At 42.7% G+C, this 26,396-nt stretch overlaps 3 protein-coding genes across 15 annotated transcripts in view; 1 reads left to right on the top strand and 2 right to left on the bottom strand.

Moving 5' to 3' along the window:
* Window positions 1–26,025, top strand: part of fryl (furry homolog, like) — a 91,679-nt gene extending 65,654 nt beyond the window's left edge. For 8 of the 13 annotated variants that reach the window (XM_047801661.1, XM_047801660.1, XM_047801654.1 and 5 more), the window contains 11 exons: window positions 103–303; window positions 2,529–2,711; window positions 7,004–7,293; window positions 9,040–9,247; window positions 9,371–9,520; window positions 9,900–9,998; window positions 10,861–10,929; window positions 13,246–13,263; window positions 14,542–14,652; window positions 15,813–16,006; window positions 16,576–18,651. In XM_047801661.1, coding sequence (XP_047657617.1) covers window positions 103–303; window positions 2,529–2,711; window positions 7,004–7,293; window positions 9,040–9,247; window positions 9,371–9,520; window positions 9,900–9,998; window positions 10,861–10,929; window positions 13,246–13,263; window positions 14,542–14,652; window positions 15,813–16,006; window positions 16,576–16,861 — 1,809 coding nt within the window. In that variant the 3' untranslated portion in view covers window positions 16,862–18,651. Of the gene's footprint in view, window positions 1–102; window positions 304–2,528; window positions 2,712–7,003; window positions 7,294–9,039; window positions 9,248–9,370; window positions 9,521–9,899; window positions 9,999–10,860; window positions 10,930–13,245; window positions 13,264–14,541; window positions 14,653–15,812; window positions 16,007–16,575; window positions 18,652–22,653; window positions 23,214–25,802 lie in introns of those variants that run through there. The other 5 variants (XM_047801657.1, XM_047801658.1, XM_027163357.2 and 2 more) reach the window with 3 other exon arrangements.
* On the bottom strand, window positions 19,606–21,433 carry zar1 (zygote arrest 1). Its single transcript, XM_027163361.2, has 4 exons — window positions 20,654–21,433; window positions 20,229–20,321; window positions 20,072–20,146; window positions 19,606–19,989 (listed from the first exon to the last, which is right to left on the bottom strand). Exons 1-4 carry the CDS (start codon window positions 21,431–21,433, stop codon window positions 19,846–19,848), a joined length of 1,092 nt encoding a protein of 363 aa, XP_027019162.2. The 3' UTR covers window positions 19,606–19,845.
* Window positions 22,518–26,396, bottom strand: part of slc10a4 (solute carrier family 10 member 4) — a 5,446-nt gene continuing 1,567 nt past the window's right edge. The window contains exon 3 of the mRNA XM_027163359.2: window positions 22,518–23,190. Coding sequence (XP_027019160.1) covers window positions 22,648–23,190 — 543 coding nt within the window. The 3' untranslated portion in view covers window positions 22,518–22,647. The remainder of the gene's footprint in view (window positions 23,191–26,396) is intronic.

The following is a 26,396-nucleotide window of genomic DNA, read 5'->3' as shown; positions in this document are numbered from 1 at the left end:
TCATCTCATCTCACATGTGTTAAGAAAGCTATAGAGAATAAACTAGGGAACCTGTATTTTGTTGTTAGACAAACACTGACCGTGCTTCTGTACTTTTCTCAGGGTGAGAGCATGGACAACTTTAACTGGGGCGTGCGGCGGCGCTCTCTGGACAGCATGGACAAAGGTGACACACCGTCTTTGCAGGAGTGCCAGTACACGGGCAGCACGCCAAGCCTCAATCTGACCAACCAAGAGGATACGGATGAGTCATCTGAGGAGGAGGTACTGAGCGCTAGCCAGATTCTCACCCGCTCCAACCTCGTAAGTCCTGTACCCCCTTCCTATATCCGGGGCCCTTTCATTTACACGGGCCACCGGCATGGTGTGTCTGTGCCAAGCTGGGCTTAGATGCTGCCATGTTTCAGCTGTGGGTGGTTAGACGCTTGCTTCTGCCCGTAGCTCACTAAACCCAATCATCTTCCTTCAAGTACCTTCTACCCCCCAACCCCCTACCCCTTCTGCCCAGCCAATCCTATTACCCACTGTACATTTACCACAAGAATCTTTCTAAGCCCATTATTTTGATTGCCCGTTTTTTTTTTTTGTTTTTTTGGTGGTAAGTAAAGACACACAAGACTACCCCACCATCCCCACCCCCCTCTTTTTTTTTTTTTTCTTTTTTGGTATATTTTCCTTTGCAGTACCTTATTAGAGCCACTGACTATGCATGAACAGGTGAGATTTCCTAGCAGCTAATTCAAACAACTTCATAGCGCGTGAACTCTAAAACCGTCTGGAATTTTCAAACCGCATACCTTTCTTTGAGCATGACGATATATATTATAACAAATATTTTATTTAAATCTCCAAGCTTTTCATAGACTTACTCTAACTCCTCTCCGCTTGCTGTGGCACGTTAGCCGTTTTCAGCTGAGCCGACAGAGCAATGGCAAATAGATCATATTGCGCTTTGGGATAGAAGATTTACTTCTGCTTCCTTTTCCAACTCTTAATTTTCAGTGTGTGTGAGAGAGACATTAAAGGGGGCCCCCCCCCCCACCCCCACTCCGCCCCCCAAGCTTTATTCTTGCTCGCATGCAGCATGTCATGGTTAACATTAGGAATGGTAGATAAATGTTGGACTAGGATATACAGTGGATTTGGAAAGTATTCAGACCCTCTATTTTATGCAGCCTGATACCACAATTGTTTAAATTCTTTTTTTTTTCTCTTTCTCATTAATCTATGCTCAGTAATCCATAATGAAATCGTGAAAACAGAATTTTAGAAATGTCTGTAAAATTCTTTAAAAAAAAGATAAAAAAGGTAACTAAATATCATATGTACATAAGTATTCTGACCCTTTGCAACAACGCCTGAAATGTAGCTCAGATTTCTCACCCGTTTCTCTTGATCGATGCCGAGATCGATTGCATTTCTACACCTTGATTCGAATCCACTCGTGGTAAATTAAATTGATCGGACATGATTCGGGATTGCACCTCTCAGTAGTAGAGAAATCAAACCATGAGTTCGCTGAGGAACTGCCTGCAGAGCTGAGAGACATGCTTGTTGCAAGGAAAGGCTACAAAAAATATTCTGCCGTAGTGAAGATTCCCAAGAGCACAACGAGTTGGACCATAATTGTCTTTTGGAAGACGTTTGGCATAGTTAGGACACTCTCATGAACTCGTCCCCCTGTCAAACTGAACACGATGGTCACTGTGACTGAGCTCCAGAGGTTCTTTGTGGAGATGAGATGAAGTTCCAGAATGACAACCATCACTGCAGCCCTCCATCAGTCTGGGCTTTATGGCAGAGTGGCTAGGCGTAAAAAGAAAGCTTAGAGTATGCAAAAAAAAAACAAAAAAAACTTGATGGTTTCTCAGACTGTTAGGAAGAAGATGCTCTGGTCTGATGAAACCGAGATTGAACTATTTGGCCTCAATTCTAAACGTTATGTCTAGACCAGTCACCGCTCATCACGTGCACAACACCATCCCAACAGTGAAGCATGGTGGTGGCTGCATCCTGGTGTGGGGCTGTTTTTTCAGCAGCAGGGACTAGGAGAGTGGTCATGGTTGAGGAATATCTGAATGGAGCAAAGTCGATATATATTCTTATTAAAAACCTGTTCCTCAGTGCTCGAGACTCAAGTGCTCTAGAGGGTGTAAGAATAGCAAACCGAGTAAAGGGAAGTAAATTCGGAATCCTTATGTACACGTGACGTCTGTAAATGTATTAAAAAGAAAAAATGGAAACTTTTCTAAATGCTGTCTTCACTTCGTCATTATGTGGTGCTGATTATAGGTTCAGGGGTCTGAATACTTTCCGAATCCACAGCAACTGCTAGCAAATGTAATGGTTGCGACTAGATTATTTTAGGTCCTAGATATTATCACTAGTATTTGGCCAAAGTTGGCATGTTTGCATGCAAGATAACATGACTGAGGTATTATGTGTATATGAACATCCAGCTTATACAGTGCTTTGACTACATGCTTTGATATTTCGCTAAAACCTCCACCGTCTGTGCCTTCACACAGCTCAATAGCGACTCCGCGACGGATGACGCCACGTCCAATCACATGGATTCTCTACAACAATCCCAGGAGTCTTCGAGTAGCGTCCTCACTGAGGAAGCTCTGCCCACCCCTCCATTGCCCCGCCCAGACAGCCCTATCCATGAGACCGGGCATTCTGACAGCAATATCAGCCAGCTGCCTGAGGTGGGATCAATCAGGAGCCTCAATAAATTCATGTGCACGGGTGCTTTCTAGAGGTTGCCTTTAATCTATGCAGTTTGTCTGGTGTTTTTTATGTGGTGTGACTTTCTTATCTTCAGATCTGTTCTGTTCAATGGGTTTCCATTCAATTTGACTTTATCATTCACTATCAGTTACAGTTCATGGTGTTGAAGCTGTAGTGGTCTTAAAATTTGACCCCGTCTAACACCATTTCCTGTTAGCTAGCTCACTGTGTCGAATCACTGACACAGCGAAAGTCTTCCGCCGCTTTTCCTTCTTCCTGCTTTCATAGCGATGCTGTAAATGCTTTTAATACTTGTTGTTCTTGTTAGAATCGGTCAGCGCTGTCTTGCTGAGCGCAGGGTTCGTACAGATGATCTTCATTCAGAAGACATCGTTAAGAAAATGAAAGTTAGACCGACCTCACAGTACGGGGGACAAACCTACGCAAAGCATAAACAAGTCCATAATGTAATTAACATCAGCAGTCGTAAACCGAGTGTGACACGAATTCTTTCTCGTCAAGCTTTCATTAAAAATCAGCTAACTGTACGAACCCTGTGTGCGGGTGGGGCTTGCTTATCAGTTCGGTCGATTCGGGTGAAGATTGCTGTTAGGTTTGACACACCTCAGGCCAGCTGTGCTTAAATTGGATCGAGAGCATATACAAAAGCACAGAAGCTAAGTGTCTAAAAGCCTCGCTGGACAAACATCCTAGCCTGGAGCTGCAAGCATAGAGTGAGTATTTAGTAAAGCTTAACACACAGCATTGGGGTAGAGCATAAGATTTTTTTTAATTTTTTCCACTAATAAGCTTTGCATTGCTTCCTACCGCATCTTACTAACAATGTCACTTCACTAACTTGTTATAGCTGCATCTGATCCACTAACTTCATTACAGTGCAACAGTGTGTTTACTCTCTCCAAGCTTCCAGGTGTTTACTGTCCCCCTATCTGAGCATTGTTTGAGAATGGGTTTTATATTAAACCTGAAAATTTCCTAAACCGCTCCTTCCACAACCATCAGTCAGCAGACGGGAAACTGAAATAGGAAATAGGAACAAATCCTGAACAGTTCTGTCTGCTATTTTTTTCTTTATTCAATTTTTTTTATTATTTATTTATTTGTTTGTTTTATTATTATGCAAACAGACAATTACTATATTTACAGAAGAGAAATTAGATGCTAAATACAAAGACCAACAAAACAAAACGTGTGTGTGTGTGTGTGTGTGTGTAAGTGTAACTGGGTGTGGGAGTGGAGAGATATAAATATATATTTTTTCTTTATTCCTAATGAATAAGCCTAACCAACACTTTACCTCCTACTCTAGCTTCATGGTAAAACCACCAAATTACTCGACATGTTATAAGAAGCAATGACGGCCAACTTCAGCACCAGCACCAACTTCCTCCACACGTTTTTTAATAATTAATAACAGGAAAGTTCGCTAGCGAGCCAGCTGTCATGGATGCACGGTATTCTAACAATTAGTCTACAGTCTGGAAAACGGGTCCCTGTTTAAAATAAAAGGCAAATATTTGGATTCTTGCAGGACTTTAATAGAACAGCCTAGAAAATAAATATCTTTTTTTTTTTTTTTTTTTTTTTAGATCCCACAGGTCGAGGCTCTCGGTAAAAGCTACAAGCGTGACATATTTATGATTCTGTTATCTTACTGGAGTTATTTTTCTTAGACAACTTTTTATTAATTACTACTCCTCCTAGGCCACATCCATCTATCTATCTATTGGGATGTGCTATCTATCTATCTATCTATCTATCTATCTATCTATCTATCTATCTATCTATCTATCTATCTATCTATCTATCTATCTATATTTTCATGTCTTCTATCTATCTATCTATATCTATCTATATCTATCTATCGGTATGTGCTATCTATCTATCTATCTATCTATCTATCTATCTATCTATCTATCTATCTATCTATCTATCTATCTATCCTTTCATGTCATCTATCTATCTATCTATCTATCTATCTATCTATCTATCTATCTATCTATCTATCTATCTATCTATCTATCTATCTATCTATCTATCTATCTATCTATATTTTCATGTCTTCTATCTATCTATCTATATCTATCTATATCTATCTATCGGTATGTGCTATCTATCTATCTATCTATCTATCTATCTATCTATCTATCTATCTATCTATCTATCTATCTATCTATCTATCCTTTCATGTCATCTATCTATCTATCTATCTATCTATCTATCTATCTATCTATCTATCTATCTATCTATCTATCTATCTATCTATCTATCTATCTATCGGTATGTGCTATCTATCTATCTATGACTGTACTATTCACATGAAATGTCCAAACCCTCAGTAGCCACTTTTCTCCAAAAGTATTGGCAACCCTCCTGGTATTCTGGTGAGAGCACTCGACACCACGTGATATCACGTGCAGCCCTGTCCCCAAATTAAGCAAAATAAAAAATGGCACAACATGGACATGTGACACATCAAAACACTCAACTCAATGAGGGGAACTGCCTCACGTGTATTCTGCTCACGTCATGAGATGTCACGTGAAAATAAAACATTTGAACAACATGGACATGTGACACATCAAAACACTAAGCCCAATGAGGGGAACTGCCTCACGTGTATTCTAGTTACATTACGTGATGTCATGTGCAGCCCCGCCCCCAAAATAAGCAAAATCAAAACATTTCCACAACATTGACATGTGACACAGGACAATAAAGGTTATTGCGTCACGGGTATTCGGATGAAGTCACATGTTCATATCCGCTTGCCTCCAAATGTATTGGCACCCTAGCGGTCCACTAGCTTTCACAAGCTTTCTCTCCACTTGCACATGCGCTTATTTGTGAATACTTGCTTCGTCAAATCCAACATCAGAGTTTGTCACGACGAACTTTACAAATCTAGTTCCTTATTATTATGTGATCCTGACACTTTCTAAATGCTATCAGACCTAGTTCAGTCCCAGTCTAGTTCTAAGTTTAGCCCAAGGACATCTTCCCTTGTCGTTCCTCCAGCTTTTAGTGTAATGAGTTCTGATTAATCTCATCAGCTTCTCCATTACAGTCATTCCTCCTAAAAGCTTTCTGTAATACTAAATCCTGCTTTGGCTGACTGCCACCATGCATTTCATTGACGTCCTAACCTCTTAAGAAAGGAAACAGAAGCAAGGAAATAGCAGGAAAGGTCAAGCGCTTTCCCCTTCTCATGCTTGTTATTTCACCCTAATAAAAAAAAAAAAGAGGGTCAGGTTTGACTGACTTATTCGACCGGCAATTTATCGTCTGTTGCGTCGTTTAAGTTTTCATCCATTTACCGAATATTAAATGCGCATGTGTTTCCGTGTTTTACTGCAGGGTTTTGGTTTATTTTTATTTCACTGTCCCTCCATTTAAACTGACACCATGTGCATCTCATGATCAGTCTAAGGAGAGAGAGCACCGTGTGATGTCTATGCTGTAAAGTGTGTGGTGATAAATTAGCCCACTGCCTAGATTTATTGATATCTCTTGCTAAAAGGGGCAGCGTCTCTGGAACGGCAGGTCTATTTTCAAATTGCTGCTACTAAGTGTCCTCTTGTTGATGACCAGGATTTGACCTTTTGGCTAATTGGCTTGGATTTCTCTTGCTGTCAAACATTGTGGGTGTTTTATTTATTTATTTATTTTTCTGTCTTACGTTTAAGTCAGCATCATACTTGCTTTTAATGACAAATACACACGATGGCCACCACATGACCGTTCTCTGTGTAGCAACAGAACACACACACAGTAGTGTGTCAGTATCAGGGATGTAAACAGTTGACCATGGCTACGCCGGCTATAGCCGTTCCTCAGAGTCCTACCGACTATAGTGATGCTGTTGGATATTTTTGCTTTCTCTCAGACCGGCAGTAATATTGAGGTTTTTTTTTAAAAAAAAAAGTGTTATAAACTCAAAGCAGAACCACACGGTATTGTGTGTCAGAGTCTCTGCTGTATCGTGAAAGATCCACCACCCACAAAACATCTGGTAAACTGTGGTCCGGTTGTGGTGGTCCACCGGTTTCCACCGATGCATAGAGTAGAGCTGGGTTTGGACTGATGGGTTACAGTAAGTAGTAGTTATAGCTTAAACCTTGGACCTTGACTGCAAGAAGGATTTCCCTTAAAATTCTAAATACATTTTTTTTTATATATATCAGAATTATTCAATCAATTATTCAAGCCTCCCAGTGCCCTGCTCTTGACAGCCTTTCTGTATGTACAGGACGCCAGTGGGACTGCCGTGGACGAGCTGAGCAGCAGCGTCAGTGAGGACACAGGCTTCTGCAGTGCCCCCCCTTTACCATCAGACCCCCCAGAGCTGTGTGATCTTCCTGACCCTCCGGATGACCCAGACCCTGCTCCTCCACCTTTAGGCATGGACAGTCCACCTGGCTCACTTTGCGACGAGGAGACGGCACCGGACTCGGTGTGCGACGAAGACGTGACCCTGGCACTCAAGGAGCTAGATGAGAGGTGTGAGGAAGAAGAGGCGGACTTCTCTGGCATGTCCAGGTGAGTGAGAGCAGCAGGTGGGGTAAACGATGCAGTGATCTCTATACCTGCTTAATGTGTTTTAGATCCGAGGACGAGAAGTTGCTGTGCAGAGTTTGTGTTCCTCTCACACTAGTTCATCAGTGCTCACTTTCAGGATAATTTTGGTGACGTTAAGTTAATTGTCCACCTCCGTATGCGCCTTGTGTTTGTGATCATTTTCTTCAGCGTCGGCTTGTAATAATTCATATTTTCAGAGCCCATTAGGAAATCCTTGACCGCTATTCGGGTTCCTAGCATGCGCTCACAGATCTACTGCCAAACTGTTCTTGTCACACAGTTCTCTCTCTCTCTCTCTCTCTCTCTCTCTCTCTCTATCTCTAACCCTCTCTCTCTATCCCTCTGTCTCTCGGTCTCTCTATCTCTCTCTCCTCTCTCTGTCTCCTCTCTGTCTCTGTCCTCTCTCTCTGTCTCTCAGTCTCTCTCTGTCGCTCGGTCTCTCTATCTCTCTGTCTCTCTCCTCTCTCTCTGTCTCTCTCTCTCTCTCTCTCTCTCTCTCTCTCTCTCTCTCTCTGTGTGATATTATGTGAGAGAATGTATGAGTTTTTCTTTATTTTATGTGTTGTGAGATCTCGTCCATCATACCCATGTCCGAGTCCTTATCTGAGAAGAATCCTAGCTGCGCTTATATTTATCTCTGGTCCAGGTTCAGCTTGTGGCACGTGGCACTAGGACATTGATGTCAAGGTTAGCCAAGGTTTTTTTTTTTTTTTTGGATCCTCAGCTTTAAGCAAATTAGATGTGAAAGTAGACCGATGGAACAGAAACGACATTAGTCACCAAACTGCAATAAAAATGTTAAAGCAAAAAAGCTTTCCATCAATTACTTGCTCACTGGGGAGACACAGGTTTTAGCATTGTTTAACAGCATGCATGGCAGCACTCCAGGTTTAACTCGTGTTCCAGTTTAGTGCAGGAAGCTTAACGGGTCTCCCTCTGCACTGGCTGTCTGTAATGTATGCCGGAGATCCGTCTTGCACGTCGAAAACTGTCTCTGTGTGCGTTTGCTTACGGCAGCGGGGGTGGGGTGAGGGTAACGTAAAACCGCTTGATAATGCAGCACAGCATCAGCTCAGAGTGAGCCTGAGATGTGGTGATGGAGAGAGAGTGAGAAAAATAATAGGAGACATGAAAAATGAAGAGGCGGCGAGTATGAAGACAGCAAAGAGTGTGCTCCAAAGAGGCTCCAGGGTTTACGCTGTACTGGGATAGAGAGAAAGAAGAGGCTGTGGGTGAGGAGGAGAATGAAGACGAACACCGCGTCCTTCATGAAACTCAACAACGCAGGCTTTAAATACTTCTACTCCGTCTGCTTTATCAAGATATTTGGCCCCTCCGGGCTGTAAGTGTCTGTGTCTGTGCTTTGTGTGTACTGTATGTGGGAACGTGAACGAGCTCGTGTAGGAGAGACGTCGAGTTGTTTTTGTTTTTCCTCTGCGGTACATCCCGGCTGAAACTACGTTGCAGCACAGAGCATCTGCAGTAGGAAGGGGAGGGGGGGTGAGGACAGAAAGAAGAGGCATTAGAGAAAGGGAGAATCTAGGGGGCAGTGTGGAATCGGGGGGAGAGAGAGAGAGAGAGAGAGAGAGAGAGAGAGAGTTTGCTGACTGTTTATTTTTTTCTTCAGAACTGTGAGACAGCGAGACGTGGAGAAAAGTAATAGAACGTGTGAGAAGATCCTAATTTTGTGTGTGTTTGTGCGTGCAGTCAGGATGAAGGTGATGCAGATGGTTTCCCCGAGCTCGAGTCGTCTCCACCCCCGTCTCCGTTTCTCTCTGCCATCCTGGCAGCTTTCCAGCCCGTAAGCTATGATGATGAGGAGGACGCTTGGCGTTGCCACGTCAACCAGATGCTATCCGATACGGACGGATCCTGTGCCGTCTACACTTTTCACGTCTTCTCTCGTCTCTTCCAGGTGTGTGGGTCCCACCCCCACCCCCGCGTGCACCGATCACACGCCATACATTTTATGTAAAAGACACGTGTTCTGATATCTATTTTGACATGAACTCAATACGTTTTTCTCTGCTTTCTCCAGCACATCCAAAGGAAATTTGACTCGATTACCCGCGCTTCAGTGCGGTTTCTCGGTGATGGGCTCCAGCGAATGGGAAACCAGTTCCTCAGCTCCCTAGAGGTCATGACCTCCAGCTCTCAGTGCCCTACAGTCTTACTGGATGCAGAGACAGTGAGTCTGAGACATTTCTAAAATGTTACAAAGAGGTCTTTCTAAATCTGCATATAAAGAGAAACTTTTTATTGATTAGTTTATTCAACCTCAAAGCATGCGACTCATCCTCTTTTTGGCTTGAGTGTCTTTTTTGGTCTTTTCCTTCATTCTAAACGGCTACAATGAAGCCAGTAACATTTAGTGTCCGTATTTAAAATGTTGTTGTTTTTTTTTGTTTAAATATTGAAATAAGCACATTCAAATACACGAAATAGTGTTAATCAACAGATGTAAAGATGTCACGTTGGAATAAACATAGTCCTTGTTTAGGTTCAGTAAATAGTAAATAAAATGACTCTCACTTTGTGTGTGTGTGCGTGTGTGTGTGCATGTGTAGCTGGTTTCTTGTGGACTGTTGGAGACATTAAAATTCAGTGTACTGGAGCTGCAGGAGCACCTGGACACATATAATGGCAAAAAAGAGGCAGCTGAACAGGTGAACATTTAATGTAACTTATTATTGTACATAAAGAGCCAGTTTACTGCTGTAAACACCACACTATAAAATCCTTCCCTTGTTCCACTTACAAAGGACACATGAGGTTTTTGAACCTCAACAGACAATTGTTGTTGCTCGAATGATCAAATGCTTTATAGGTTTTACTTTGGGCAAGAGAGGGAGAGCGAGGGAGAGAGAGAATGAGGAGAGAGAGGGGGAGAGAATGGGGGGGGATGGGGAGAGAGTGATGGGGAGAGAGAGAATGTGTGAGAGAGAGAGGGGGGGGAGAGAATGTGTAAGGGAGAGAATGAGGGAGAGAATGAGAGAGAGTGACGGGAAGAGAGAGAATGTGAGAGGGAGAGAATGAGGGAGAGAGAGAGAGAGAAAGCTAGGGAGAGAATGAGGGAGAGAGAGAGAGAGCAAGGAATAGAATGAGGGAGAGAGAGATGGAGAATGCGAGAGAGAGCGAGCGCGAGCAAGATCACAGTCGACTCCATCATTGTAGCTGAAGGCATTAAATCATCTCAGTATGTGAGTGAATTTAGCCAGCATCAGTTTCCGCTAACACTCACCCAGCAATCGTGTTTGGGAGCTAAGTATAGACCGAACAATCTCCCTAATCAGTTCTATGGCTGAAGGGGAGGGGAAGAGAGAAAAGATATGAGGGTTAAGGAATAGGGTTTGTTAATTGGATGAGACACAGTGAAATATTGAGCCTTTATTCCTGCTGCACGGAAACAGACCTGTTTACTATGCCTGCTTCTGCTGTGGTTATTTACAACACACACACACACACACACCTTCCATGATGACAATGATTTAATCTCCCTCCCCCTCCACCCTGTTTCTTTCTCTACAGTGGTTAGAGAATTGCAGAAAGACCTTCGGTGACAAAGACAGCAGCCGTCGTCAGACCACTCAAGCTCAGGTAGTACACACCTGCAGACCTGCTAATAGACTAGTAGACTTACAGCAGAGAGCAACGGCTGGGGTTGTGTTTCTGCAGGAGTGTGTTTGAGCATGTCAGAGTGCTTCAACCCTCACAAAGCATCGAGTCTTTATACTTGCATGTAACGTGAGTGTCCGCTAGGGGGCAGTGTCGACCCCAAAACGCCTTAGTTTGTAGAGAAGAGACGGTGAGCTCGGACAAAAAGAAAACTGTAAGAAGAACAAACAGAGTGCAGCAAGAAACGTGGGATTAATTACAAACCAAGCGAAGTCTCATCGAAAGAGTTCAGCTGGATCTCATGTAAAAAAAAAAATTTAACTATCAGTCAGTTAAGGATGTGTTAGAATGACCACTTTATCACATCCCACCCGATCTGTAAAAATCTCAGCTCGCATGTCTCTTACACGCTCCTGCATGATCATCTGTCGCTTTGTCGCTCACTAGTTTCAAGCTATCTTTAGATTCATTTACATGTAAATTCACGTGTAAACACACTTGTAAACTTAATCTGTGTGTCACGATGTAAATACTACTCGCAGAAGTGTGAACCAGGCCGATGTTTTGTTCTTTATTTCAGATTATAAAGGAATAATAATAATAATAAATCTTTGTTGAAACACCACATTAAGACGCACACAGACACCCATCAGATCGACGAGTCGATCGATGACTCGTGTCTCAATACAAATACAAATCAGTTCTGTAATCATCATGAATCATGTCTCACTTATTGCTTTTTGTGTTTTTGTTTTATTGCCTGCTTTCCGATTGTTTCAGTATAGCCGCTGAGACGCTCGCGTTAACGCTGAAAGTGTCATTAACACCTGTCTCTAAATGAAATGCATGTTGTTCATGCGTTGTTTTTTAACTGCTTACCTTTTTTTTTTTTTTTAAATCAATTTACATCCTGTCTAATTGCATTTTGTACGGAATATATTACACTGCGTCAGTTTTGAGCATAAATAGTAAATTGGAAACTATTTAGAAAGTCTAACTGACTGAAATATATATAATCAGTGAGTTCACCATAATGGAAAGGGTGGCAAGAGGCCAAGAAATAGCACAAAGCTGTTCGGATGAGTGTTTGGCTGCTTCATGTGTCTCTGATGAAGCACCTGGTTAGCCCTCGCTCGCCCTCACGGCCTGGTGCATGGGAACTGGTCATGACCAAGGCCACGTTCACACTGCAAGTCTTAACGCTCGATTCGGATATTTTGCTCAGATCTGATTTTTTTTGTTTGGCTGTTCACATTACCTTTTTAAAATGTGGCCTAGATCAGATACCTGTGTGAACTGTTTGCTGTTTCGAACTGACCCGCATGCGCAAACGAACGATAACGATGACGTCACACGCAGCACGGCGTCGCGCTAAAAAGTTGGCGAGGTTATGAAGTATTGTATCATCTGGTGCAAGCAAACATATCATGTAATGCTGTAATGTGATGTATTCAATGCAAACATTATGAGCTGGTTCACGTAACCACTTTATATAACACTCTTAACACACACATGTTACCAGTCACGTTTGTGTCACGTTTTCGCCGGCGCACAATTATGACGGATGTCAATGTAGATCGACGTAAAAGTCGCATCAAATCCGCCTTGGCTGTTCACACTGAGGACACATTGGAAAAAATCAGATTTGGGTCTGATTCAGGACCACATATGGAAGTGGCCCAGATTTGAGTGTTCACACTACTCCTGAAGAAGTCTGACCTGGTCACTTGACCCCAAAAAAAATCGGATTTGGGCCACTTTTACCTGCAGTGTGAACAGGGCCTTAATTAGGGTGAAGCTCGGAGATTTCTGTGTAAGTCGATCTCAATCATCTCATATATATAATCTCCATTTTTGTAGTTTTTTCAGTGTAATTAGTGTCCAGGTTCCTCCAGATCACTTCTAGTCGATGTCACACTTGTTTATTTGACTCATCCTTCCACAGATACAAACACACACACACACGTGTTTATATATTTATATATTTAATGTTTACTTACCTACTGAACACACAGCTGTCACGTACACCTCAATATCATGACTTCAATTTCCTTTGCGAGGGATTTTTCATCTCTGATAATCGCTATCTGTCTTTGGGTCTGCTGTCTGTTCTGTTTCCACTGTTTGTTGTTATTTTTGCAGGAGAGGATATATGACATGATCTCTCTCTCTCTCTCTCTCTCTCTCTCTCTCTCTCTCTCTCTCTCTCTGTGGATTGGAAGTTATTCTCTGACTAATATATTTTTTCTCCGTCTCCTGTTTGTGTTCTTACGGTGACCCGTTCTCCCTCTTGCTTAGCAAATGGAGATTCTAGCAGTAAGTGGTTCTTGTATTCTTGACCTTTCCGTAATCATACCATGTTGACAAAAAAAAAAATCACTGTTCATTCCATCCATTCGTTGTAAGCATCTTACACCAATCAGAGAGTTGAACAGCCCACTTCTGCCTCTTAGTTTTTTTTTCCAGCTACAAACCTTACGTATATAAAAATTTGTCTTTTTTTTTTATTATTATTATTATTATTGTTTTTTTGTTCTCCATTGATACCTCAGCACCCATTACTTGGTGTGTGTGTGTGTGTGTGTGTGTGTGTGTGTGTGTGTGTGTGTACACATGAATAGACATGAAACTAATATAGGTCTTGCTTTTACATTACTTACTAGTCCTTCGTTTCGTTTTCTTTGCTCTATCGCTCCTAATGTCCAATGTTCTCTAACGTTAACTTACTCACAAACGGCTCATTAACACGCCATCTCCATACCATGCTTAGTGTTAATTAGTGAGCATGCTCAGTCCAGGCTTCCTTTCTGTGCTCGTGGGGGTTAACTCAAGGTTTCTCAACCTTTCCGGACGATTAATACGGACAAACGTATTTCCCGAGTTATTTAAGATTTAAGGTGAAAAATATACGTCGCATTACTGAAGAGAAACGCGCAGTAATCATAACTGGAGTTTGTTGAACGCTCTTTCACACACGTTTGTGTTCGTCATGTATCGCAGAGAGCGCCGAGGGCCGAGGCTTCGCACCGCAGCTTATTGAATTCAGACGAGTCGAGATGTCAGCTAGATATACAGTATATATGTTTATCCGACGCTCGAGCACACTGAAGCCGCCTCAAACAAGTGGTACATGAATGTGATGCTCTTTTTTTTTTTTTTTACAGTTAGGGTGTTGGGTGTTGCCGTGCCAACACACAGACTGAAAGACATCCCATAGTAACGGTCTCAGTGTAACGACTCCAAAATGAAGCGAGCAGCCTACAGGCCGAGTCAGTTCAGATTTATTATAAGAACCGTTCAAAGTTTTTATTTGGATTGTTTTTCTTTACTTTTTCTTTTCTAACTCTATAACTGCACACAGTAGTCAATCCATCGCCGTGACTCCAGGTTGAGAACTTTTGGTTTAACCCTTTTATCCATCTCTCTCTAACCCAGCGCTTACTTCCATTTGTTTATTTGTCCATCCATCCATCCATCCGTTTAGCCACATGTGCTGTGATTCTGTGGTCGTACTGCTGATGTTAGTGGCTATGATAAGAACATATCAGCGAGTGGGATGAGAATAATAACGCTCGTGTTTCTGTGTCCCTGTAGGAGCTGGAGCTTTGTCGGAGGTTGTACAAGCTGCATTTTCAACTGCTGCTGCTTTTTCAGGCCTACTGTAAACTCATTAGCAGAGTGGAAACCATAAAGAGAGAGGCCGAGGTGTGTCTCTGTCTGTCTGTCTCTGTCTGTCTTGTCTCTGTGTGTCTCTGTCTGTCTTGTCTCTGTGTGTCTCTGTCTGTCTGTCTCTCTGTCTGTGTGTCTGTTTGTCTGTCTCTCTCTGTCTGTTTGTCTGTCTCTGTCTGTTTGTCTGTCTCTGTCTGTCCGTCTGCCTGTCTGTGTGTCTCCGTCTGTCTGTCTGTCCGTCTGTCTGTCTGTCTGTCTGTCTGTGTGTGTCTGTCTGTTTGTCTGTCTGTCTGTCTCTCTTTGTCTCTCTTTCTCTTTGTCTGTCTGTCTGTCTGTCTGTCTGTCTCTCTCTCTCTCTCTCTCTCTCTCTCTCTGTGTGTCTGTCTGTGTGTTTGTCTGTGTGTCTGTCTGTCTCTGTGTTTGTCTGACTGTCTCTCTCTGTCTGTGTGTGTGTGTGTGTGTGTGTGTGTGTCTATCTGTCTCTGTCTGTGTGTGTGTCTGTCTGTCTGTCTGTGTATCTGTCTGTCTCTCTCTGTGTGTCTGTCTGTGTGTGTCAGTCTGTCTGTCTCTCTCTGTCTGTGTCTGTCTGTCTGTCTGTGTGTGTCTGTCTGTCTGTCTGTCTCTCTCTCTCTCTCTCTCTCTGTCTGTCTGTCTTTGTGTCTGTGCCTCTGTCTGTCTGTGTCTGTGTCTGTCTGTCTGTGTCTGTGTCTGTCTGTCTGTCTGCCCGCCCATTGACAGATTATTAGTTGTTTTCATTTTTTTGGCCATCCCCCACACACTAGCTAAGGACTCCTGTTGTAGTTTATATTATGTAGGTGTAAAAAGGTTTAATTCTATATGCAGTAAAAACCCAGACGCCACTGTTCTGGCTGCTCGAAATAATCATTAGATTTATTAGATAGCATCGTTACTTTGTCAGCATGAAGGTAAATAAGGTCTGTGTCGTCAAAGCTCTTGGGCCGTAGCAGTAACCAGATTATTTCTGAGTAAGACTGATTAACTACAGGGCCGGGCCAAGTCATTTATCTAATCACAGATCAATGCTAACAAAGTTAGTGAGCCTGCACAATGTGAACAAGCCTCTGAATTTCTCAGGAGAAAAGTCATTTGAATAATAAAAAAGAAAGCAAGTCGGAAACTTCTCGTGGTTAGGGGTTATCACACGGTGAAACATTTGAAAACCTTGTATCTTATAGGTTACCAATATGTCTGAGGAGCTCGCCATCTTGGAGAACTGCCTGAAAGCGGCGGAGTCGGCGAGCAGCGGTCAGGAGGGGGTGAGCGTGTCTGCGGCAGTGCGGTCCAGCACAGAGACGGCCATCCACTCGCTGATCGAGAGCCTCCGTGCACGAGACTTCACTTCTGCCCTCATACAAGTCAAAGCCTTCAGGTGAAAACACACACACATCTTGGAGCTTAAGACTTTACAGACAAAGTGGGTCCAAACCGGCAGCTTCTAATGATGTTGGTATAAATTAGTCTTAAATGTTTTCTGGTCTTTTATTATCTCCATGAATATAGTAAGTATCGGGAATTGTTCAGAACATGATTGGAGTAAGTGCTGGGGAATAGCACAAGGATTACATGGGGTCCTGTGGTAGTTTCTTTGTACAGGTGCTGCCTTGTCATTTTATTTCCCTTCAGATGTCCGTGTTTTGTCCTCCTTTGAAAACGTCTCAGCATCTGGTGATTTTATGTTTAGTCTTCGATATTCTGCCGACCTCATGATGATGTTTACCTTGCTAAATTTAGTCTCCCAGCGTGTGTATAACCTCCTCTGGTTAAACACTTCCTTAAATCCAACTGAGTTTTATCTCTCATGAAATGTGTAATAAAATCGATTACAGATAAACCAATCCTGATAAACTAATCCAATCCGAATAGGGCTATAGAGTTTTGGGCACTATACAATATGATCAACACTTTTTTTTTTATTTTTTAATCCCCGTTCTTTCTCAGATGCTTGTGGCCTAATGACATTTTCGGCAGCGAGAAGGACGACGCGGTGCAAACCTTGCTGCATATCTACTTCCGTCACCAGACTCTGGGTCAGACCGGGTGTGTAGCCGTGGTGGGGCCGAGCAGAGATCCGTCTCAGGCCAGCAGTCGCCTCATGGAGCTCAACCTGCAGATCCGCGAGGCTTTACGCCAGGCACAGAGCTCCCAGAGCCACATTTACAACCAAACGCCCACAGCTGAGACGCAGATCAACACACACAATACAGTCCTCAGCTCAGGACTGTGAGAAGACTGCACAGGTCAAAAGCCTAGACCACACATGTGGGTTCCATCAGGGAGAAGTATGTGGTCTTCAGTGGGGGGGGCTAAGGGCTGGGGTATATCTCGACACTTCTCCTTAAAGGGCTAATGGAGCGAGTGTGTGTGTGTGTGTGTGTGTGTGTGTGTGTGTGTGAGCGCGCGGGTGCGCGTGAGGATTATTCTGACTTTAACTGTGCTACAGACACAAATTCCTTTTTTTCTCCTCTTTTCCTTGCAATTTTTTGTTCTTTCTCTGAAATAACATGCAACAGCTGTTTAAATCACTGATGACCAGACCGAGGAAGAGATATCTGACGACGACGATGATGATGATGCTAAACCGGAATCTTTAGCGGAACGACCTATGACCTCTGGTGTGTCCACAAAAAAACAACAACAAAAAAAAAAAAGACGACAAAAACGAAACCCAGACCTGTGTGTAGAGCGCTGGGATCGTAAGAGTTGTTTTCGTTGGCCGGGTTGCTATGGAAACGTCATAATTTCCTCATCAAACAAATCAATAAGTACATAAAAGTTTTCAAACGCATGCTCGAAAGTGAGAAAGCACTGCAAGAACTATTTTTTTGAGAAATATATTTTTTATTAGAGCTAACAATCCTAGGTTGTAAATGTAAAGGGTATTTAATGTATAATTGAGAAGCGAGGGCTCGGCCCTAAGACTCTGTGTAAAGAGAGGATTAACTTTATTGACCTGCGTTAAGCAGAAACTTTAGCTTTCACTGGGTTGCTCTAACAAAAACTCGTACTCTATAACCAAATAAGTAGCTGCCTGTAGACAACCATAGACTCGTGTGTGTGCGCGTGCGCGCGCGAGTGTGTTACAGTACGTATGGACGACCTTTTTGCGCACACATTCTCACATTCACATTAGCACATTAAAATGCACACACAGTGCAAACTGGCTGCAACTCATTATGGAAATGTCAATAACTTATTGTACTCTGTATATATTTTAGAAAAATGTATAGTGTAAAAGCAGTATTTTTTCCCTTGTACATTTGTGTAATGCACTGTTCAACCAGAATAGAGTATAAAGCTAATGCAAAAAAAAAAAAAAAAAAAGAAATCAATAAAAATTAAATAAAATAAATAAAAACAGCTGTAACAGTCACTAACAAACCTCTCTGCCCTAAATACACAAATCTAGTTTTCAGCTTTTTCTTTTAACCAGTAAGCACGACCGGGAGCGGATGACGGGACTCGTCCTCGTCCCGTCTCTCGCCTTTTCCCCGGCCGTGCTCGGACATATGCATTCCTTAATCTCCACTGTGATCTTCACGTTGGCTCGCGGTCTTCTGCTGATGCCATGCTTTATAAAGTCCCTGCCATGGGGGGAAACCAGGGGGCCGGTGGTTGGCTCTATGTAATCTCCCAGTCTCAGGGCTGCACTGATGATGATGGGTTGTTTGCTCTGCTGCGCTTTTTCAAAAGCACTGTGCTTCTTTTTTCTTTTGACCACACGACACAAAGCGCTTACTTACAGCATCGGAGAGACATGACGAGGTCACGGCACATTTACTCTCTTCTCTCTATTCATTCCTTTGGGAACTTCTTTCTGTTGCTTGTCTGGTACATATTTGATGGTGTTCTTAATTATTTAATGGATATATTATTTACCTGGAGAAAATAGTTTTTATTTAGAGGTGCATTATCAATTTTTTTTCCTCATGTTCCTTTTTTTTGTTTGTTTGTTTATCCTGTCATCTCATTCACCTGCCTTACCCTGTCCTGATTAAATAAAAAGCAAATTGAACACATTGGTCTCCTTTTCTCTCTTAGCATGTGAATATTTACCATTGTTTTGTACAGAAAACTGATTACTGCCTTAGAGCATTGTGATTAAAAGCTATGAACGGCTTCTTTTAATCCACCGGCTGAATGTCTTAGGGCATCGGATTGAATTTACTGGAAAATAAGTCCAACAGTGTTGTGCTGCAGGATTTGGTTACCGAATTTAAATATTTGTAGCTTTGTCAGCTTCATCTAGCTCAGGGTCGCTGGTTTAAATGACATTTTTGGGAACGTTTTAATAAAATAATGCAAGCAGGTACAAATGAGGACAGGATTGTACGACTGAGCAAGCATAGATACTGACCTCAGCCAACTTGAAACTCATTAAAATAAAAACAAAAACTTGAAAACTTGACCTTAAAATAAAAGTACCAAAGATTTAACAATATCAAACCAAAAATATAAACCCTGGTTGCAATAGCAGTTATTTGATATGTACACAGTCTGAAAGCAGGTTCAAGGCCGATGTTTATTTTAGATATAAAATGAAGGAGTTGGAACTGTATTCAAGTTAAGGCTCTGATCAGCAGCCATCACTGTTGCACTCTTAACCCTCTCCACTCCTGTATCAGATGACCCGGTGCTCAGACCCCAACAAGCTGGGATATGTGGAGAAAACATCAGTGCTGCAACGTTATAAAGGCTTCTAATGCTGGCTTTGTAACTCATTTAAGCAAGTTAGGAACAGAACAGGAGTGTGTGTGTGTGTGTGCCCTGCGATGGGTTGGCACGCCGTCCAGGGTGTATCCTGCCTTGATGCCCGATGACGCCTGAGATAGGCACAGGCTCCCCGCGACCCGAGGTAGTTCGGATAAAGCGGTAGAAAATGAGAGTGAGGAACAGAACAGAAGACCTTTTAGAACCTTGGTAGTCATTGTGGTTACTAAATAGTCATGACAAAGCACAGGACACCAGCACTGCTGTTTGTTTTGATTTATTTTCCACTTTTCCAAAAATGGTTCACTACTGGCAATGCTGCTGTTCAACACAACACAAGTGAACGAAAACAAAACACTGATCTTTGGCAGTGTCACAAGGCCTCCTTCAAGGTGTCTGCTCCAGTCCCCACGCTCATCCCCGGAGGAGGCCATGGATAGCCTACAGATCCTTGCATTCGTTAAACAGCAGTGAACCGCCCTCAGGAGGATAGATTCTACGTTATATGATGTACTTAAAACTGAACGTGCTGTCGCAGGAGAGCCGCTTGCCTTTGCAGCGACCGCACAGGTCTTGTCGGTGCGGCCGCTTAGGATCCACATGGCGTGCTGTCTCTGGACATGTACAGCGCGCCTTCTTGCAGGTCTGAAACAAGAAAGAAAGAAACACAAGCTTTTAAAAATCATCAATAGGCCTCTGAAAGGAGAAGCTCAGGTGGTCAGCTTACCTGGCAGGTTATGTCCTCTACCCGGTATGGGTTGAAAGATTTCTGGCACGTTCTGCAGAACTGCTTGAAATAGACCTTTAAGGCAGGACAATAACATTTAGACGCACAAATGGGATCAAATAAAGTAAAAAGAAACCCTTAAAAATACTACTGCTACCTTGTTTGTGCCCTGAACACACCACACGTAGGCACTCTCCCAGCGAAGGTTGCAGTCTCTGCAGTGGTAGTAGCCATACTTCTGCTCCAAAAACTAATCAGGAGGAGAGGTGGTGATGGGAAAACAGTGTGGACATCAAGAAACACCATGTCCAGTGAGAGGACCATGTCTGCTCAAGTCATCCTTACAAGACAATAGTGGGAATACACTCTGATACCTGAGGGTTTCCTGAGATACCGAGAAACCTGAAAGCTCTACTTCCTCTTAAGCCAATCCAACATTAAAAAAAAAAAAAAAAAGTAAGCTGAAGTGCTTCACATTACACCACGAATTGCATTAAATGCTTTTTTGTACTGCGGATCTGGGTTAAACCTGTTCCAGCAAGAACAAGGTCTCCATCTGGACTTATTTAAAAGGAGTCTCACCTGGAAGCGCACTCTCCCCTTGGACTTGGAGTCCTCCTGAAGGCTTTTCTCATTCTCAATCTTATCACCATCATCATCATCTTCCTCCTCTTTTAGCTGTTCGCTTTCATCATCGTTTTTCCCGGGACTAAGCGTTGTCTTGGATTTTGGTTTGTTTGCTTCTTTACCCTCCACAACCTCTTCCTCGGGCTTGTCTGTGCTCTCGGCATCTTCTGCCTTTCCTTCACGCTTCTGCTTCTTCTCATCATCGTCGTCGTCATCATCATCATCATCTTGGTCGTGCAGGAAAGCCGCGAGACCCCGCGTGGCGATCGGGGAATACACGGCCTGCGTGCGCGGGAACCGAACACCGGGACTCACCGGGCTGCTGGGACTCTGACCATCCGGTGCGCGCCTGCGCACTGCGTCCCGCCGGCGTGCAGCCAAAGTGCGCGGTCCAAGCGAGCATTGCACCGAGGCGTCGGCTTTCGGGTTCACCTGTACGCCTACGTCTTTAGTGTTGGCTTTGCGCAGGCGCGGTGTGAGGTTCGGGTTGATCTGCGACAGGATGGATTTGAGCTGCGCGCGGTGGTAGTTGTTAAAATAACCCTCACCGTCTCCATACGCGCTCAGGTAGCTCTTCTGTCTCCAGCTCTTAGGCTTCGGGCATCTGTACGAGTAAGGGTTGTACGAGGAGTAAACGTAGCTCTCGAGTGATTCGTCGCTGTACGTAGCCATTTTTCTGTTATTATTATTATTAATATTATTGTTATTTCCGCTTAGCCGCCTGACGCACTGCATAAGGCCAAGTTAAGTAGGCGGAGAGACGCCGCGTTAATTAGTGCCAGGTGTCTAATTACAACCAATTAACCTTCTTAAAGCAGCCTTTAACACCACACACTATCTATCATCTTGTACTAATAAACAAACAAACAACAAACAAACCCACGCTGTTTTAAATTCTAGCTTTATTTAACCCTATATCAAGATTTTTTTTTTTACATTTATTTTCCATAATTGATGGAGGAGTATTTACACCCACTTCACCCCCATATGTGCTTCTTTAAATTGTTACTACAAACCTTAATGGTGTGTGTGTGTGTGTGTGTGTGTGTGTGTGTGTGTGTGTGTGTGTGTGTGTGTGTGTGGTAGCGTTATCATTTATCATTGTCCCTTTAACTGGGACTCAGACCGTGTCCTAACATGACAATGGAGCTGTGTACAAAGCACAGAGCTCCATAAAGACATGGTGTGTTTAGGTTAGAAAACATCTGCTCTATAGCGTACAGAAATACACACAACACACAAGAGTGTAAGGCTGAGCGACAGGACGCTTTTATTAACAGTATACTTGTATACCTGACTCCTTCATCTCATTTACTGTAAACATATCTGTTACAGATCGATTCTGTATTGTAATAAAATAAGTAGTGATGGTCCAGTCTTAATAAACTCCTTTTGGTAGCTTAGTGATCACTTACCCAAATCCAATTGTGCCTTCGTTTATACACCGGATAAAAGTCGTGAATGTGGCGTTTCTTCATCACCTGTAGGTTTATTTCTGAGATTCGACATAAGGCTTTTATTTCAATAGTCCTATATGTGAATTAGGTAAATGTTATAATATTTATAAGTTTCTTTAAGCTAAGCATTTAGGAAGATGAATTTATTAATTCCCAGGAATGATTTATTCTTAGAACTCTAAATATGAGTAATTATTAAAATATTAATGCACAAGGCCAAGATTAAGGCATAAGTATTATATCTTTTCCCCTAGTTTTTCTGAATAGAAGAGTTTCTTAAACATGCGATGGGTTTAGAGGTGAAAGGCTTCAGAGCTCTTAAAAGCTGTATTTCCTGCCTTATCCTTATGTTTGATGTGAAATCAGATTTGCAGTGCAGCTTTAATACTTCAGCGGTGAGCGATCGACATACTGTAAAAACGTGGAATGTCACAATATATTGCAAAGTTCAAGCATGTGTTCACAGTGATGTCCTGTTGTTTTGTGTGTCTGTTACAGAGGTGTTGGGCTTCCTGCCCCTCCCTGAGTCTCCAGCTCAATGCAGTTGGGATTGTTTACGGTTACCGAACCGTACGCAGTGTCAAATGGACCATCCTCATCCTCCTTCATTCTCTTGTACGTGATGTTGGTGTCATCGTCGTCTTCTCCGTTCAGGTCCTGCTTGCCAAGCACCTCGGTTCTGTAGGCGCGGTACACCAGGATGATGATGGCAGCTTCGGCTGCCTGGAAGAGCGCGTAGAGCAGAGGAAACATGTACATCGCCCCCATGAGCTGTGGCGGGAAGGTCAGCTTCAGGATGGCAGTGCAGAGCTGGACGTTCTGGCATCCCGTCTCTAGCGATACGGTGCGGCAGCTGTTGGGTGGAAGAGAGAAAGCCATGGCCAGCCCATAACCTGCTGCATATCCCGACATCGGCATCAGCACGGCAACTACGTACACGGCCGGAGGCATGGTCGCCAGCAACTCGGGCCCCAACATCACACCTGTCATGATGAACAGTAGCACCAGTGTGATGAGCATCAACCACAGAGACACCTGGGGGTAAACAGGATCGACAGGTACACCATTAATAAGCATAAGGAGCTTTGCTATCTTCTGATACAGACTTCTGTGTTGAAACCAGACCTTGGCCTCTTACAATGATTTATGATCTGATCTCCAACCTGCTTCTTTCTCACTGTTACGTTTTATCGTGTCGGACGATAGGACAAAAATATCACATCACAATATTTTGAAGACCTTTCTGCGATACATGACAACCAACAGGCTTCTGAACAAGCTGCCAACAATAACTGTATAAAACGTTTCATGCGTACAAACATTTTATTCGTGTGGCAATTTTGTCATCATTTCTCTTCTGTAACTGTACTATATGGACAAAATTGTGTTAACAGGAAATTCCCAGTGAAATATGCATTCAAGCATCATTTAAAAGTCATTTCTGATTCACTCTAGTTTCAACTTAACGTCTTTCGTATCGTACTGAAGTTCTGTTCAGTGATGGAGACTTGACTGCAAAACTCTTCTCAGCTGCAGTCTGGAAGCTCCAAAAGAAACAACAGTCACAAGCATCTTTATGATTTCTACATGGTTTCATCCACACCATAGTAATCTCACGATCTTCAGGCTGTCGATGTCAGGCCATCCCATAATTGAATTAACACTGATTGTTAAATATATTTTTTAAAAAAAGAAAAATTTTAGAAATTCAGACAGTAGAAATCTTTATCAACGTTATTTCTACTTGTTCATTAAAAATAAATAAAATGATACCACAATAATCCAGGACATGCAGAAAAAGTGTATCATGATCATTTATCATAATATTGATATTGTGTCGGAGGCACGGTGGCTTAGTGGTTAGCACGTTCGCCTCACACCTCCAGGGTCGGGGGTTCGATTCCCGCCTCCGCCTTGTGTGTGTGGAGTTTGCATGTTCTCCCTGTGCCTCGGGGGTTTCCTCTGGGTACTCCGGTTTCCTCCCCCGGTCCAAAGACATGCATGGTAGGTTGATTGGCATCTCTGGAAAATTGTCCGTAGTGTGTGTGAATGAGAGTGTGTGTGTGCCCTGTGATGGGTTGGCACTGTCCAGGGTGTATCCTGCCTCGATGCCCGATGACGCCTGAGATAGGCACAGGCTCCCCGTGACCCGAGAAGTTCAGATAAGCGGTAGAAAATGAGTAAGAGAGAGTGAAATTGTGTCACTCAGCACTATTATTGTCATAACTGTGAGCCTTATTAGACTAACGGATTACCGAATACTGTCGTTAACTCTTTTTCCCAGAGGCTAAAAAACTGGAATTTGCTCCTGTTTAACCTCATAACAGTTATTTATTTCCAAACAAACGTTTGTATCTTTAAAGTCGAGTTAATATCAAACTCGTTTCTGATGTCTGAGACGCACCAAGTTGGCATTCATAAGCATATCAACAGAGGTAAAAACACCGAAAGCAAACAGAGTCCTGACTCATTTTATATCAGATTCGCGGCTGAAAATGTCAAATAAATCAATATCCATTCGCTGTCGTACTGGTAATTCTTACAGCGTGGTCTTTATTTGAGCTGTTCGATGGTTAAACGGTATTCTGTTGTAATAGTAAGTAGTTTTAACAAAAAAGGGTATTAAAAAACAGAGCATCTGTTTATTTTAGCCAGTACACAAATGAACGATGCTTTAGTGTTTAGTATGTAGTGTGTTTTATCGATAGATAGATATTCTCAGTCTGTATATAAAATGAAAGGAAATCTAAAAAGATGTCTCTGATTAAAATGATTAAAAGATTGATCCAATCAGATGTATTGTGTATAAACTGAGAACTGGGGGCCACAGACATGGCCGAATGACTCAGAGGACAAATGAGCAGAGCCATCAAAGTGACAGTGCTCTTATCCACTCGCTTTAATTTACAGCACTCTCCTCCCCCCCTCACCCTGTAAAGCACACACACACACACACACACACACGTCTTGATACCCTTTATCGCCCAGCTCTTCTCTCTTTGGTTCCCTCCCTCTCTCTATCTCTTGTTGACCATCAGGCTTTTATCAAGCTGCTTGTTGATAAAATTAACTGAAAGAAGGAACATCATTTTTTTCTCAAGGCTCCTGTCTAGTTTACTCCATCACTGAATGACTCTTTTCTTCAGGGATATAATTAAATAGAATTTATTTCATTATTCGTAAAGGTCTGTTGGATTCGTAACCGACTTGAAAATGATCACAAGAAAGGTTCGTACATGTCGTCTGAAAAGTACTTTCTTAGGTCAGGCATCATTTGTGTAGCAGATTGAACAGGATTTATCATCTGAAGACGAGTCCTAGACCAAGTGAAGTCCTAAGATGTAGAATATAGGTTTGTTTTCAAGGCAAGTGTATAAGCTCACACATCATGTCATAAGACAAACCTATAAGAGTACTTCTAAATAAAGTAGACAATATCTGCTGTTGACTTCAATGTAGGGAAAATTTCATAAAATTCATTAGCAACATATCGTTTGTGTGTGTGTGTGTGTGTGTGTGTGTGTGTGTGTGTGTGTGTGTGTGTGTGTGTGTGTGTGTGTGTGTGTGTGTGTGTGTGTGACTGACTGACTGTGTGGACACTAGACCCTGTCTTCAAAACTGTATGTGTTTCTTTCCCAAATTCTTAGGACGAGGATTGAAGCACACAATTGTACAGAATGTCTCTGTATACTGCTGTAGTGGAAGAACTCTGGTGTCCTGCACAGAGCACTGACTCTGCCTCAACCCCACTGAACACCTTTGGGATGAACTGGAACTCCGACTATAAAGTGGGCACTAGATCTGGAATGTGATGTTCAATAAGAACATAAGGATGATATGATTGTGTATATATATGCAGTAAATGCTCAACTTTCTTCCAGCTTGCACGCTTGACTGATTTATTATCTCTCAGGGTACAAGGAAGACCTGTGTAAAGTCTCTTCTGTGTTCTGGTCCCTGGATGCTGGAATGAACTTCCTCTAGATTTCCAAACAGCTGAGTCACTGGCCGTCTTCAAAAGACCTACCTCTTGTTGAAGTACTTAAACTAGCACTAAAAGCTAAAGAAAACCTCACTGTGTGCCTTTCTTGTTATATATATATATATATATATATATATCTCAACAGGGTTTTTAGACTTTTTCTTTTTCTTCCTTCGGCCTCTCATTTACGGTGTCGCCACAGCGGATCACATGGTCCGCATATTAGATTTGGTGCAGGTTTTACGCCCTTCCTGACGCA

This window comes from Tachysurus fulvidraco, chromosome 16 (genome assembly GCF_022655615.1).
Source record: "Tachysurus fulvidraco isolate hzauxx_2018 chromosome 16, HZAU_PFXX_2.0, whole genome shotgun sequence".
NCBI classification, from domain to species: Eukaryota; Metazoa; Chordata; class Actinopteri; order Siluriformes; family Bagridae; genus Tachysurus; species Tachysurus fulvidraco.
This window is presented reverse-complemented; position numbering and strand designations above follow the sequence as displayed.

Coding starts and splice junctions, on each gene's coding strand:
- zar1 (XM_027163361.2), bottom strand. CDS start 21,433: ATGCAGTGCGTCAGGCGGCTAAGCGGAAATAACAATAATATTAATAAT. Junction 20,147..20,228: donor GTGTTCAGGGCACAAACAAG/GTAGCAGTAGTA, acceptor CCTGCCTTAAAG/GTCTATTTCAAGCAGTTCTG. Junction 19,990..20,071: donor TAGAGGACATAACCTGCCAG/GTAAGCTGACCA, acceptor TTCTTGTTTCAG/ACCTGCAAGAAGGCGCGCTG.